Raw genomic sequence first — 16,514 nt, forward strand, 5'->3', positions numbered from 1 at the left:
GGGAGCTGCCAGCCAGCTGCACCTACTGGAAGGGAGCCTAGAGAGACAAAGTGCTGGTGCTGCACTCCGTGCCACAAGCCTGTCCCTATCACAGGAGTCCATATGGAGGCGAGTGTCTGAACGGGAGAGCTGTCTCTGCCATGGAGCCTAAAATGCAGTTCTTCTTATGTATTGGGACTTGAGTAACTATAGAAAGCCGCTTGTAGTGATATATGCACTAAAATCAGGGACTTGTACACATGTGTTGCACATGAGACACGTGTAAAGCAGACCCAATGTTATGAAAAAAAGTTTTCTTTGAAGAGCAGGAAGAAAAAGAAAGAAGGTATCCTGGATATGGACAATTAAAAAGAAAAAGGTATCCTGGATATGTACAATCTTGGACAGAAGAACTGTGCTGGACATAAATGAACATCTGTGCATAACTAGGCAGATTATGATACCATGAAAAGCTTTTGCCTCCCAAGCCTCAGTCCCCTAATTGCTTCAGAAATCTTAAACCACCCAGTACTTTTGCCATTATTATAATAGAAGACAAGTGCATCTGAGTGCATGAAAAATGTTAATCTGACAACTATAAACTAACCCAAGAGAAAGGAAAGTTTTTGTGGCCTGGCTCCCATCAGCGAGGAAAGCAATCTGCTGCCTCAAAGCTTTGCTTTTTTCTGCCTTCAGGGACAGCGTCTTCTACTCACATGATGATGCTAAGCCTTCTTCCTGGATATGAGCCTCTGGTCACGAAAAATCCAGCTTAGTCTCATCATCAGTATTTTCTTATAGCCTCCACTGGCGCATTCTCATTAAGTGCAAGAAAGGAAGCAATAATTGGGGTGGGGAGTCTTCACTGAGCCAAGGCCAGCAAAGCCTCCTAGTTTGCTGGAGTCCAAGCTCATGGTACGCAAAAAAACCCATGAAGGACCTCTCAAGGCCTTGACTGCATTTGGCACTACACAACCTTCCTCACTGATTAGGTAGAATCACTCATTACAGAAAAGCACAGAGGCAGTGGGCACAGGGAATAAAAGAACTTATTCTTACGGTCAAAACAGCATAGAGGCACTTTTGAACTATGGCTGCAGAGAAATCTGCGTTGATCAACAACTCAAAGCCACAGGCCTGACAGAGGTGTAGTCTGAAACTATGATTTACATGCAGGGCAAGTGACACAGAAATTAAACGCCTGTAGTAAAAAGAATCCAGGAAGAGGTCAGAATTACTCAAAAGACTGATAATATGAAACTGAAATAGTCAAATCTTGGCAACATGCCTGAATTTAAATGTGATTAAATACTGTTATCAATACACACGATATGTGTTTGAGGTCTGAAGTGAGGACCTAAAACGCATGTCTTTCTAAACCACAAACTCTCAGTGGGAAACTAAGGATTAAATAGGCTTCAGACATGGAGGACGCTTTTCTGGGAGGGTGGTGCTCCACACTGGGAGCCACGAGACAGAAAGGCAACTCTGCATATTTGTTCCCCAAAGCATTACAAGGGAGCTGAGGGAGAAATAGAGAATTTTGTTCTCCAGGCCCATCAACATACACAGCAAAACACAGCTAATGCCCTCTGGTGCCTACATACATTGACTAATGTTTAAGGCAGTCTGTATTCACATGAAAGCCCACAATGGAGGCATTTCTTGTACTTTTTACCCCATAAATACTCTGGTAGGTTGCAGAGCCAAAGAGGGGCCTCACGAACGTTGCCACAGCTAGGACTTGGCAAGCTTGAGTTGGACTGGTGATATATGGGAACACTTATGTGGTGAAGCCTAGTTTTCATCTGAGGTTTATGTTGTATCCATTACATTAAATGGCCTGCAAGGGAGAACTAAGCATGAAGGAAACTTGCTACTTTCAAGTCAGCTGTTTGCAGTGGGAACTTCTACTACAGTTATCTAGGTTTAGATATCATCTCCCTGTGGCTCTTGATGAAGGTGTGTTATCCAGCATGTGCCAAATTGATGCCTTGCTCAGAAATTGTTTTGCTTCCTCTGATGAAATAAATAAATGAATTCTCAGATACTTACATGCTGTACATTAATCTCTTTCAGCATAAAACTCCTTTTTCTTTCTTTTCCCCTCAATTTTCTCTACTTTGGAAGAGAGACTATTATCACTCAATTTTATGCTCTGTGGAGGCAGAGAAGGAACAGATGTAGAGAGATGCCACAGAGTAAGCAAAGAGCAGGGTTTTCCCAAAACTGTTATTGATCACTTCATCCAATGCTACTAGAAATGTGTCCCCAGTGACCACACTTTGTCTCTGTCCTGAGAAGACTAGCAAAGATCATGGAATCTTCATGATTGGAAAGAACCTTTGAGATCGAGTCCAACCATACACACACAAGAGAAAACCCTACAATCTCTGTCACTAGAGCATGCCCTGCAGTGCCACATCTAGACGTTTCTTAAACACCTCTAGGGATGGTGACTCAGCCACCTCCCTGGGCAGGCTGTTCCAGTGCCTGACCACTCTTTCAGTAAAGTAATTCTTCCTAATATCTAACCTAAACCTCCCCTGCCACAACTTCAGACCGTTTCCTCTGGTCCTGTCATTATTCACTTGGGAGAAGAGGCCAACACCTACCTCTCTACAACCTCCTTTCAGGTAGTTTAGAGGGCAACGAGGTCCCCCCTCAGCCTCCTCTTCTCCACGCTAAACATGCCCAGCTCCCTCAGCCTCTCCTCATGTGGATGGCTCACGTGCTCAGAGTAGACCAACCAACTCCTTTCACATTCTTCAGCATTCTGGCATGGAAGTGCTGGCAACTACTAGTCTAGAGGGCTGAGAAATCAAAAGAGCATAGCAAAATATGTGACAGCAGCAAATATCACACCAATTACATAGTTGTGTTTCAGGACAAGATGAAGACGTTAATTTACTTCGGAAGGGATTATACTAATGGGCAGAAAAACCAAATGAGACCCGTGTGGTGTGAGAGGCCAGAGAAAACAGGCAAGAGTAAAAGGTGCAGTAAAGCAACAGGTATCTTGCTCTAGATATCCTCCTTGTCAGGTGGCACAAGGCATTAAAAGTTCTAGTCACATTTACAGAAATTATCAGAGTATTCAGAGGTTACCAAGTTGCTGCCTCTGCTGCTTGTACTCTCCTGCCACATCTCCTCATTTTCTCTGTACAGCGCTTATTCCAAGGAGACTGAAGGAGAAGGAACTAACATGATCCTCATTTTATCTCTTCTCTTTAATGTCATAGTGACTGCCATTCCTTCCAGCTAGAAACCTGGGCTAACTCATCTTTAATTCAGAAATCGAGACAACTGTGATGCCGTGGAAGCCATTACTACACATTATGGGATCAGAGGTGACAAGGTGAGAAACTAAGAGTTGAATTTAGGGTTACGTCAAGAAGGGACATAGTTCCACGTTCTTGTGTTTGGTGTTACAGAGCACTGCAGACAGAAACCAAGGTTAAGGTTTCAGTCATGGTTCCCAGCATGGGCTGAACACACTGAAGGTGCTTGATCCTGAGGGAAGGACAGAGCCCTTGATTCAGCACTTGGTTCCATCTTCATTTCATTGCACTCAGGGAACACTACAAGGGAAAATACATTTTTGATTTCCAGTGGCCTCATTGTTCAGGAACACATAGCAGTTCCATGTGCATCTTCTCTACAACAAAAGCTGGGGTTTCACAGTAGGGTGAGAAAACTAGATCTTTTCAGAGAGAAGAGTGTATGTTGCCTCACCCAAGCAGCAACCCACCTCTTTTGGCAACTGAAGAATGATGCGACCTCATAGAGAGCTCTCATTTCAATGGACAAGAAGCGGCATAAAGGCAGGCCCAAAAGAGATGCTGAGCTATTATGAAGTTTTCAAATACAGAGAGTTCATAAATATTTATGCTACTCCTCAATTGTAAATAATGTAACTGGATTTGGTACTTTTAGTGGCATAAATGGAAAAGGCTGGGAGTATGGTAAATAGTAATATGGATAAAAAGCCTTTATGAATCTATAAAGTCAACAAAATCCCTTATTTAGGGACTCTGATGAAGAAGAAAAAAAAAACAAACCAAAAATAAAAAAAAATGGGTTCAAATGCAGTGTAAGAAAAACAAACCATGACAGCAGAATCCAGTCAGTGCCCCACCTGAGCTAAATATCAGGATGCTTCAAAGGCTGACAAGGCTAAGAGGGGGGTAACAGTAAGCAAATCTTCTCAAATCTTTCTCAGTGTAAGAATCTAATGTGGTGCATGTAACTCAGACAAGGATATTATAATTCAAGCTTGGAGGCTGTAATAATATGATCAACTTTGAAAGTCCACTATTTCCCAGTGGACATTCCATCCTAAAATAGACAATCTTGAACTCCACCTTCTCAAAAACCATGACCATCTCAACAGAGCCACTAACAAAAGAAAGAAAAAGAGAAACAATAAAAGTACAAGTTTTTTATACTACTTTTTCCTCTGTGTTAGCATTCTTTACATTTTTCTGCTTTCCCTGAATTTCCAGCATTTAAGTTACCCTTCTTGGCATGGTCCGAGTTCACATCTGGGATCAGGTTGCTGGTGTAAGATAGATCTAGGTGTCAAAATCTTTAAGTGTCAAGCAGCACACAACCCTCAACCAACAAGAATTGTCCAGGACTCTAATATTGAGCAAGAGGAATCAGAATCCACTGTGACAAGAATACACCACTGCTAACAAATATGAACAAGGACATGGAGAAGTTGTTTCATGAAAAAAATTATTTCCCCTTGCCTTGCAATAGTTCTTCCAGATTCTTCTGCAGTTCCTGTTCAGTCAATAAAGCTATGCAAGGAAAAACACATCTGCTTAGCACAGCCATTTTTGCCAGCAGGCACAAAACCAGCTTGGCGCCCACCAATAGACCACCAACTGCAGCAGCACTTTACTACATGGTAGTATACACAGTGGCAGCTAAGAAGAGAGACTGAGGAAAAAAGTATAAGTGATGCTGTTTAGAACAGCCTTGATGGTTAGGTAGGGACAGTTTTACAGTTTATGAGGTACAGAACCACTCCACACACCTTATTCTCTAGACCTTCTCTTCCTTGCCTGTTCATTGAAGGAGAGACGCTAAAGCCAGCTGTTCTGCCCTCTTTGAGTTGGATGCATGAAAGCGGCCCTTGGAGGGGCAAAGCTTGTGGTCACAAGTATTTGTTTGCTTTGTGTCCTGTGCATCTAAACTTCTGATAAGGACTTATCTGTACTGATACCACTGTATTAGTCCCAAGGCAATCACTGCCAGCAGACAGCCTGAGAGCTAGTACCTCTCCCCCTGACTTAGCCCAAACAAAATCATACCAAATCACCCTGAGCCATAGTCTTCATTCAGACCTACTCCCTGCACATGTTCCCAATGAAATAAATCAAGATTGAATTTGGCCTACATCAGGAGTATTTTTCTTTCTATGTTAATTTTTAAATCGAGGAGACAAGGCCTAAACACAGCATTCGGCTTCAAGTAACACAAATGCCTGGGATCCATCCTAGAACTGTTTTTCTGCTTGAGCAGCATCGAGAGCAGATATTTCAGCTGAAATCAGCATCAACTTGTCAGCTGACAACCACTGCCTTGGCCAGAGTCCAGTTCGGCAGCTGCCATTACTCAGTTGGTTTGTTTGGGTCCATCCTCCAAACAGCGCAGCCCATACATGTATATTTGCCTCAGCCTGCAGTCTACATGAGCAAGTTTGCAAGCTCTGGAGGGATCTTGTGTCTCCATCACAAATAAAGGTTCCCAACACATTCCTAATCCCTCCTCTTGCAAAATGGACATCTCCAAATTCACTTTTCATCATACTAATTTAAGGACCACAAGAACAAGAGAAGAAATGCTTCTGGCCCTCAAAATGTCCATTTTCCTCAGAAAGGCAGGTAGAAACATAGTGAATATTTACTAGGCTGTAAAATTCATCACAAGAGAGGCTCTTCCAGCACAGCTAGGCTTAGCTCTTCTTGTCATTAACTCTTATGTGGGAAAACGCCCCAGATTTTAACTGCAACAAGGGGAAAAATAAAGCTTTTAAAAATTCATTCAAGCACACCAACGTGTCATTATACCCTTTTGCAGAGCAGATGGCAAGATGAGGCTTTACCCCCTGGGCCTGCTTCAGGGACCTAACACAAATGCTTTTCTCACTACAGATCTCAGATGATGTTGGTGTCATCATTTCACTAGGGGATTTGGGTCAAAAGGCTTTACACTCAAATCTGTTTTTTATATAGTACAAGTGCACCCAGACTAGACCCTAGCGGATAAGCAGTGGGGCAGCTAGTACACAGCACAGAGCCCTCTCAGGCACTTCCAGGTCGCTGATTTACACTGGCGCATTTACAGGCTGAATCTTTCTAATCCAATTAAAATCTCATCTGAGCTGTCAATACAGATGTAGGCTGTTGTATTTTAGTGTCTCGTAGAACATGCATTAATCCAGACCTGTGGACAAACTAGCCCTTCTAGGCAAATTCTGCATTCTGCCAGCCCAGTTTCTAGCCCGGGTTCTCTCTCTCATAAAGCTCTTACCGCTCCCATGTTACCTACCTACCCAGGAACTCCTATGGACAGGCATCACCATCCTATCTGAGTGCTTTATAAAAATGTGTGATATACATCATTAACCTTCTGAAAAATAGCATTTTTCTCTCCCAGCTCACTTCTCACGTAATGATGGCTAGGGTACTATCATTAAACATAAGAACAGGAATATGATCTATTTTCATTTCAATGGCTTCATTTGTTTGAGATGTATATGCCAGTTACAGGCTGTCAGCACATTTAATAAGTTATAGCATAGACCAACAACTCGCAAACTTCAGGGGCCAAAAATTTTTACAGTTCATCATGTATACTTGTCATTAAATTTTGCACCAAAAACATTATAAATCATACTGTTTAATAGACTTCCATAAGGCAGCTGTGAGCTGTTTTGCTACAAGCACGTGGAAACCAGTGTTTGCCAGACATAAAAAAAAAAAAAAAAAAGCTAAAAGCACCCTTAATACCACCACAAACTCTCAAATTCCTCATAGAAACTGGCACCCTTCTAAGTAAGCAAAAGCCCAGCAGCAGCTAAAACAGGTCATTCAGTATGACCCGAAGGTAAACAAGTTCAAGTTTTAGCAAGCCAAGTTCAGGAGCAAAACACATCTGTTGGTGACGTCTTCAGGAAGGCTGGATTGACTGTTTCAGCGGATCTTGGTACTGGAGAGACGTGAACTTTGATACAACAATTAAAGCTTTGCATGTGAAAACCAATACTTAAGCAGCATCCACAAATAAATTGACAGCAGAGCAGATTACAGATTACACTCTTACTCATGAGAGATACCTGTCACCAAGCAGAACTCTCCACAGTCAGCCAGCTGCACTTTCCAAGAGGAATTCAAGTAGTCTCACATAAAAGGCAAACTGACTTAAATATAGACCAGGATTTTGTGAGATATCTCCGTAAAAGGAGATTACTCATCTGCTACTTAGTCAGAAGCAAGTAGACTCTCTTCAGCTGCACACCCTATTCTTCCCGAAACAGCTGCAGATCCTATTGACTTCTTCCCACACCCCTGCCATAGAATACTGCAAATGCTAAAAAATTGCTCATGGGTGCTAGGGAAGGTGGAAACAGTCAATGGAAAAGAAATCCATACCAATTTACTACGTACAAAGAAAGCAACTTTGGCTGAGAAAGTCCTTGAGCTGAAAACTGTTAGAGGCTGGAGAGCATCCAGGAAATGACCACCACTATGGCCACATCTTATATTCTTCCCTAGGCATCTGCTTTGGACCCAATCTTGAAATAGGAGCCTGGGCTAGGTTGTCAGACCACTGATCTGACAAACTATATCTGTCCCTATGTTTGGTATGACATACTATAGTCACCCACATGCTAACCTCCACTTGCATACCCAAATTATAAAGTTATTTTCATTCCTACAGCACTTTGAAGCCATGGTAATAGACCAGAACTTACTGGGCTAATGTTATAATGTAGAAAGATTACTGGCAAATTCCTCTAATTCTGAGATCCAGTATTTTCTGTTCTATTCCTCATCCCAGTAGCACCACTCAGGCGTATATGCACTTACAGACACCTCACTTCACATAACCTCCGATCTCAGAATGGTAACGAGATAGCTAATCAACTGCATCAAATGGGCATCACCTTTACGATGCAGATTGCAAAACACCACAGCCCTAAGACCTCTGCCTGTGTTCTGCAAACAGGCTTAACAAGAGTGCAAAGACAGAGAAGTCATTTGATGCCAGGCACGAATAGCAAGTGCCGGCTACTGGAATCCACAACATTTACCACAAAAGCAAGCAACAAAGTTCATCTGAAATAACTGCTTGCCTTCCTGTTTATGTCTGTTGCTGCAACAGCACCATTTCATGGTTCAAAGGCAGCTGGCAGATGAAACATAATTAGCATGGCCATCCGATTCTTATACCTCACCAGCACTATGTTACTGATCAACAGAACAGTATCATCCTTGTTTTATAGACCTGCAGACCCTGAGATTTTCCACTGTACTGTATTATACAGCAGATTTTATCAGAAGTTGTTAACAAGAAATTGACTGTCAGGGATTCGTTCTCTAGAGAACTTTTGAGGTTCCTTCTAATATGCCCAATCCTACACTTGGAGAATTGCACAGTTCTGTGAGAATAAATAAACATATTTAAGCATTTTGTTGTACTTATAGCCATTGCCACTGTCATGCATCCTGTCATTTGCCGTCTTTCTCATAAGAAGAATATGAGTCATAAAAGAATGGGGAGGGGGTGGGGGGAAAGCTTCAACAGAAGTCTTATTCCTATCCCAAATAAGTCCCTTAAGTTCCTTTACTCCTCCCTTTGAAGGGAGGTGGTCATTCATCTCCTAAAATATATCAATCTGCCAGCAGAAACTTACCACAAGTTCGGAGAATCTGGCATTGAGCTCTTCTGCTGGTGGTATCGGGACAGAAAACTCAAGGAACTGGAGGGGGTTATTGTCCTTGAGATTGATTTCCGGGAGGTCGCTACCCCCAAAACAACAAAGAAACCCCAACGCATGACGATTCCTCTTCCGGGGGGCCATGATCATGGTGTATGATGCTATCTTCTGATCATGTTCTGCAGGAAGATAAAAATAAAAAAAGGACATTAAATGAGAAGACTCTTGGATCTGTGCAGCTCTCTGCAGCTACAACACTTACCACTAGTATAACAGCTGGAAAAGGACAGAAGGATCTAAGACACAAAAGGGCAAAATTAACACTCAAGCTAGATAAGGTAGCTAAGCTTTCATATGGTATTAACATGTTCTTGCAGGGCAGTGTAGAATCACTTCTCCCAAAGCTTCTCAAAAGGTTTTACAAAATCAGTATGGGATTTCCCAGCAAGTAGATTTATCGGAAATGCTCAGTAACCAAGGCTGAATGCTACCATTGAATGCCAGTATAGGCCGCTCTCTCACTACTACAGTAAAGGAATGAAACTATCAGAAGCAAAAAGCACATACTGGAGAATTTACCCAGAATAAATGGAAGAATCCTCCAAAGATATACAATTTGATCAAAATAAAACAATCAATGAAACAATGAAGCAGGAATCAATTTTCCACCACTCTGGAGCCAGACCACCAAACACTCACTTATCCCTTTATGGCCAGGACTATTGCAGTTGGACCACTTTGTCTATCCCGTGTTCAAACACACGTAACTAGTTTGGGCTGCTTTCTGTATCCAGGGGAGAAACCGCACAGTGCTAATGCATGCTTTCAGATTTACGTTTGAGCTGCCAGATCCCATCTTGACAGGACCCAGGCTTGAGGGACTTTGGTATCAGGAGCGTAAAGGGAGGCAAAAGGAGGCCTGAAGGAGGAGCTGGGAAGTGACTGATTTCACCACACAACACCGTTTGTGAGCGGCCCATCCAAACAGGAAGTCTCCTGCCAGCAGTTTGAAAGGAGGGATCTGTGCAGTCCACAGAGAGCCGCATATTTTGCCCTTTTAAGGGACTTGTTGTTTGACAGCTCAGGGGCTTATTTGTGTTATATTTTTTTTAAGGACTTCACTTTTTCACTTAATTTGCAGAATAAGCCATATCCTTGGAGAGTAAATAATTAAAGCCTGTTGGGAAGCCCAGCTCCCTGGGCACAGGGCAGGGGAGCAGGGAGGGAGGTGGCAGGTGAACTGAACCGCAGGATGCTGGATGCTGGATCAGCAGCAACACAGCTGAACTTTGTCACCAGAGCAGCTGCTGCCCCAGCCTGCCCCACAATGCTTTGGTCTGCTTGCTTGCCAGAACAAGGCTGCTTTGAGCTCTCAGAAAGACTAAGTAGCTGTGCTAGGAAAAGCACCATTAGGACGTCAATTGCATAGTGGGGCTTAACATGCTGCACCCAGCCAGAAGCTCTCCAGGGACTTTTTGTGTAGAAATCAGCATGCTCACTTAAGAAAACTGAGCAACAAACAGCAAAAAAAACCCAAACCATCCAAACTTCCACCTTTCTGGCACAACGACATGCATGGCAACTTCTGTTTCCTCTTGGTGGTGGAGACTTAAGAGGTTCAGTTCTTAAAAAGATTTCACAAGAGAGCTTCAGAAGAAGTTGAACTTGTCCACCACACACCATCTTCTCAGGGACTTTATGGTAATCTGGTCACGGATGACATTTGAACCCATTAGTTTGACAAAACTGTGTTTTGAAGGAACTCAAATCTATGAGCCAAAACTGATTTACATACAATACAACTACATTTGCATCAATTCAGTTGTAACCGAGTTCTGGCCCGCTGCCTGTAGGCTTCCTCACCAACCATGAAAGGACCAGAATTATTTGGGGTATGGACAGTGAATCCTCCTTGGCTGAGACATTGAAGTGACAGGGCCATAACATCTTCCGTTATAAGCTCAGGTGAAGGCTTTGGTAAGCCCTCCTCCAAAAGAGGCACCTTACCAGGAAATGAATACTATGTGAATGGATATGAAGGCCAACATTTTCTACAGGGTAAGTACTGCCCTAGTCAGGGCACCACAAATTGTCCTGTACTGACATTTCATCACTCAGCTTTCATCTTAAGCAGGTTCACTGAAGAGGTGAACAGTCAGTGTTCAGGCCTTCTTCATCCGTAACACTGAAAAAAACCCCCAAGCTAGTGCTTGTTCCGGTGGTGCTTTTGCAAAATTGGCACCTGTTCTTTGGGATCCATACTTGAGAAACTCAGCAAAGATACTAAGCTTTTACTATTCTGCAAAAGCACAGAGAGCTCAAATGAAGAGTAAACTTGTATTGCCTCACTTTCACAAAGCACCATTCCATTGCACAACTCATACTCTTAACACTGGCATTTCCCAGGTCCATCTATAAGTGGCATACAGGAAATTCATACTGACACAGAGGGGTAAAATGGCACTTTTGTATTGCTACAACACGGTAACTGTAGATAGGCGAGGTGTCTAGATGCTTTTAAAGTGAGAACAATTGAGGACTGCTAGAGAGGAATCCAGCACAGGTATTTAAGAATTGAATCACTGGATGAACGAATATTTCTAAGTGGGACCACTGTCTTTCTAAACAGGAAGCCTGCCAGCCACAGGATGCTGAGGGGCATTTACTTAAGTTGCACTGTTTATGCTATTAAAGAACTAATTACAACTCCTTGATTTTTGTTGTTGGATATAGTTTTAAAGAAAATAAACTTTTTCTAATAGCTTCCAACTTAATAATATTTTCCTTTTCTTTTTCTGTCCTTTGCCTTTTCTTTGTCAAGAACCAAATCTGGGGAAAATATGCTTCCAAAGGATTGGGCAGGGGGAGGGCCAACAAAGAAAATGAAGAAAAGAACATATTTCATTTTTCTGAGAGGCAATTGAAAACAAAGCTGTCATAAAAAATTATGAAAATAATAAAGGCAGGGGTTTTTTATTCTAATGAAAGACCTATTGCCTTTCAACTTCTTGCAAGTAAAGTGATTGTAAAAATGGAACATGTCCAATCATCTATTTCTATATATACCTCCAGTGAGAATCAATGGGACATCTCTCTCTGGAGGGAATCCCACTATTACACATAACTCCCTCCCACAGCTCTTCTCACTTGTACTGTTTTACCCTTTTGCACAATACAAACAAGTCGCTGTCATTTCAATAGCTCACCACACACCCGCTCCTCATAGCGATCCCCCCGTTGCTTACCAGCCCCATCTGTGGTTCAGCTTAGGTCAGGAGTCACAACCTGGAACTTTGCCCAAGGTCTAATTATAACAACGTCCTCTTCCTCTGACAGGGCGTACGTGTTCATTTCTAAACCATTTGGCCCAGTGACCAAACATAATTAAGCTCATGCAATTTTTCCAAGTCTTATCAGAAGGTTTAGCCACATGGGATGAGATCCAGGCAAACTGCACACGAGGATCCTCTTTCAATTGCAGGTTCTAAATTGTTTCTTCAGTCTCACTCTTTTCTTCATTCTCATCTCAGAAATTCTAATTTTCATGGAAACATACCCTAAGTAAGCAATATTCCACAAACAGTAAGACACCTGAAACAACTGCAATGCCAGCAGCTCTCCTGTGCAAGAGAGCTGATTATCATAGTTTTTCCCACACTGTCCTGTCCTTCACCACAGTGAACAGCCAGAGCATAACTATAATTAAAATAGAGAAAACTACTTTTGTGTCATCACCTTTGGAAAAACAGAAGAGAGAGAGAGAACTCTGTGGATTAACTAAACACAAGCTGTCCTGCAAAACCAGCCTGCATTAATGGAAGACACCGATGCGCTCACTTCCAGAGCTGAATCTCCACTGATCAGCAGCAGACAAACAATATTGGTGGATGTAGCCACAGCTCTCACCTGAGTGGGAAGCATGGGACTAAATCTATCATGCAGAATCACTGTCCACACCAGTTTATTCTAACATGAGAGGAAACAAACTAAATAACTTCCATTCCCCCATAAATCTGTATCTATCTCTATGGCAGGATAAACCATATAAATATGATGTATTGTCACAGAAGCAGAAAGAAACCTGGATTTGGACTGGTTTGGAACATAAGCCAATTCACCCTGCACCCCCAAATCCAAGTTAAATCTCTGTTATTCAGCTATTAAATAATAAACCACTAGAACTTCATGGTATTATCAGCTACCTTCATCATCACTTACTGATGATGAAATGCAGAAAATAAGCACCATGCTCATAATTGTCAAAATATACACATTGGGTAAAGCTAGACAGCTCCGTACTGATCCTGTGCTCAGTTCCTTGGACCACAAAGTTTCACCATCTGTGTGCTGGAGAAGCAACTAGCTTCACGGCAGGTTCTAATTACCATGGGGATTTTCCATGTATGTCACTTGTAATGTGACAGATGTCAGATGCAATATAAAGCAATTGCAGCATGGGGGATGGGGAAAGGGGCAGGCAAGCAATCCATTTGCTACATCTGCAGTAGTAACCCAACTCCTTTGGTTTGGAATTGTCACCACACTAAGGAGCTTCCTGATCTCTGGGGCACAAAACAGCAACAAAATACCCGACTATTTAAAATCCACAAAGTTAAAACTTTTCTTCCAGCTAGGAGGGTCATCCTTCCGGAAGGGCGCACCTGCCTACTATGTTGGGCAGGATGGCATCAGACCCCAGACAGAACAACAGATCACAGGAAAGAAAATCCTGGAAAACAAGCGGAGCCTTATGCAGCAACAGCCCCTCACTCCTGGTGAGCCACGGCCCACACTTAACAGTTCCACCAAAAGAGAGGGCTCAGCTTGCAACTCACCGTGCATCCAGGTCATGGATTTTTCCCTCCCACTACACATCAAAATAAGGATGCAGATCCCAAGGTGGAAAAAGGACTTCTTAAGCCAGCCCAGGCCTCAGCCTTGCTCTGTTTTACACACCATCTCATCAAAACTGAGATGGTTGAAAATTTCAAAGCATTCCACAGACCTAAAGCTTGTCTCCTGCTATATAGGTAGTATTATATATTATTAACACTTTATTTAATCTTTAATTTTTAGTCATTTATTTGCCTAGGAAATATGTCCTGAGATAACAGGAAAGGCAAGGGCTATTTGAAGACTGTCAGGTGTAGCTATATCCATGATCCTACTTAACGCAATGCGTCTGTCAAAAATCTGTTTATTTTTAATACTTTAAGGATGCTCAGGATGCACTGGATGACTAATGACCACTAATATTAGTCTGTTAATGCCCACAAATCCAATGCCTCTCACCTGATACAAGCTTATCAAGACAAAAAAAAGCTGAAGAACTGTAAGAGGCCTTTCCCTTCTGAAAGATTAATTTGCAACACTTTCTCTGTCTTCACCTGGGAATGAGGGGGGAAAAAAAACCCTCTACCAAAAAACCAAAGAAAACCGAAGCCTGAACAACCAAAGAAAACAGAAAAAAGATACCAGAGGTTCCTCATGTTCATCCCAATCCATTTATCTATCCAAATTGTACTGATAGAAAAACTATTTTAAAGGAACACAGACAAATCAAGATTCAAAATACGAAGTGGAGAGAGCAACAAAGCAGTTAGTGTCAGTATCATAAATCTGGCTAGTAATCATTTGTTATTGCTTTATACTTTTTTTCCACCTTTTAATCAAGTACAGATTAATAATTTTCTATACCTGACAGAGCTGAACGTACAATCCATTCATTCTTTTACCTGCTATGAAGTTATTTTATTTTCACGAATCTATTAGTTTACTGGCTCCACACAAAAATTTGCAGAGTTAAAACTAATCTGTCCTCCTAGACACCAAAAGCTGAGTCCGAATTATAATCTTGCATCTCATTTAGATACAAGTAAAACTATACATCTTTAATATTTCTGAACAGCAGTGTGACCACCGCAGCTTAAACTGAGAACAAAACAAGCAGAACTCACAACTTAAGTGTTTATCCAGAATATATATGTCCTTCATCTCCCCAGTGTCTAAACGTACAAGGTATTTGGCTAAGAGGGGAGGCAGAGATGTCCAACTAAACAGCAGCTTTGGAGGCAGAAATACATTTTGCTTAGTGCTTGCTGTACCACAGGATCCCATCCCAACTTATCAATTCCACACTTAAGCAAACTTGCCAATAATTCAAACCTTCATGGTGGTGGATCCACCAGGACAGCATACCCCTAAATATAAGGAACCTTTCTGGTTTGAGCACAGTAGTCTGGAGTACCATCTTTCTTTCCTTGCCCCCTCCCAGTTATTACTTCCAAGTCTTCTAGTGTTGCAGCACTGCAGTTTCAGTAATATCAGTCCAGAAAGTCTGGACTTTTACCAAGGTTAATTTTCCTGTCTTCCTCACCATGAACCATATTTGTTCTATTTGTATACCTCAAAAAAAAAAAAAAAGGCAGAAAAACAAAAAGCTTCTTATTCAGGCAGGCAAAATCCAGCACTTTGCAGTTCAAGCCTTAGTTCTTTCTTTCCTTCTTTTCTACCAACTTTGGTTTTATTCTCTCCTTTTTTCACTGTTCCATGGCAATATCCTTACTTTCTTTCGTGACAGCTCATAGACTTGGAAAGGCTTGTAGTAGCCACTTACAGACACCTCAAACTGCAAAACTCCTCTCTTTTTCTTTAAGCATATATTAAGGAGAAAAAAAAAAAAACAAACCTATGAAGAGATACCTACTGCGTGACACAGGATTGCACAACACTTTGTGAACGTTTTATTTTTGTTGTATTATACTTGACCAGTATGTTTTATTTTTAGTGTATTGTACTCCAATGTCCCAGGTGTGGCACTGAGGTTGTAGGTTCTCCAGTGCAGGGTCCTAGTTACCTGCTTGAATCAGTGATTGTACAGTGCCAAGTAGACTTACAGTAATATCTAAATGGTAATATAAAGACTACATCAGCAAAAAGTAATCACCCAACTGGAATCTGGCCAGGACATGATGGTTCATACCCCAGTAACGATGCTTCCGTAGAGACAGCATTTAGCAGTGTCTGCAAATCCAGTGTGGATAAATTTATGCTTTATGAAATAATTGAACTTATGCAATGATTGCCCCTACTACAGCATTAGCTTCACTAGATGGGTTGGTTTGTTATGTCACTGTTGTTCTTCAAATTGCTGTGATTGTAATAGCTTGTGGGAAGTACACTACATAAGAGCAAACATAGGGAAAGAAACCCACAAATGCCACAGATGCCATCCCAGGACCCAATCGTAACTGAGGGTAAGACCATCCAACAGGACATCTTTTCAAACACTCTCTACAATCCACAGATTTTACTCCTGAAATAAATCAGGTACTCAAATTGTTGTTTTTAGGACTTGCCAAGAACGTACTGTAATCTCAGAGCCATGAATTCAGGACAAGACTACAATCTAAGTTGTGTCTGTGCTACACAACAAAGTGGGTCTGAACTGCCTTTTCTGCAAGCTATGGATCTAGAGAGCAGAGGCCAGGTTAGACTTTCTGGCTTTCTTTGCTTTCTTCTGGTGGGGGGTACAATGCTGTGATGCAATTCCACAGGAGAGAGTGCCTTGGAAGCTGGAGAA

General features: G+C 41.9%; 1 protein-coding gene across 5 annotated transcripts in view; it reads right to left on the reverse strand.

Annotated features, from left to right (window-relative positions):
- The window catches only part of DAAM2 (dishevelled associated activator of morphogenesis 2), a 217,256-nt gene that overhangs the window by 120,253 nt on the left and 80,489 nt on the right, over window positions 1–16,514 (reverse strand). For all 5 annotated transcript variants that reach the window (XR_008465346.1, XM_054194894.1, XM_054194895.1 and 2 more), the window contains one exon: window positions 8,909–9,111. Coding sequence is in view for 4 of the 5 variants with exons in the window: in XM_054194894.1 (XP_054050869.1) it covers window positions 8,909–9,082 (174 nt within the window). In the remaining variant the exon portion in view is untranslated. The remainder of the gene's footprint in view (window positions 1–8,908; window positions 9,112–16,514) is intronic.

The sequence above is a fragment of the Rissa tridactyla genome, chromosome 3 (genome assembly GCF_028500815.1).
Source record: "Rissa tridactyla isolate bRisTri1 chromosome 3, bRisTri1.patW.cur.20221130, whole genome shotgun sequence".
Lineage (NCBI taxonomy): Eukaryota > Metazoa > Chordata > Aves > Charadriiformes > Laridae > Rissa > Rissa tridactyla.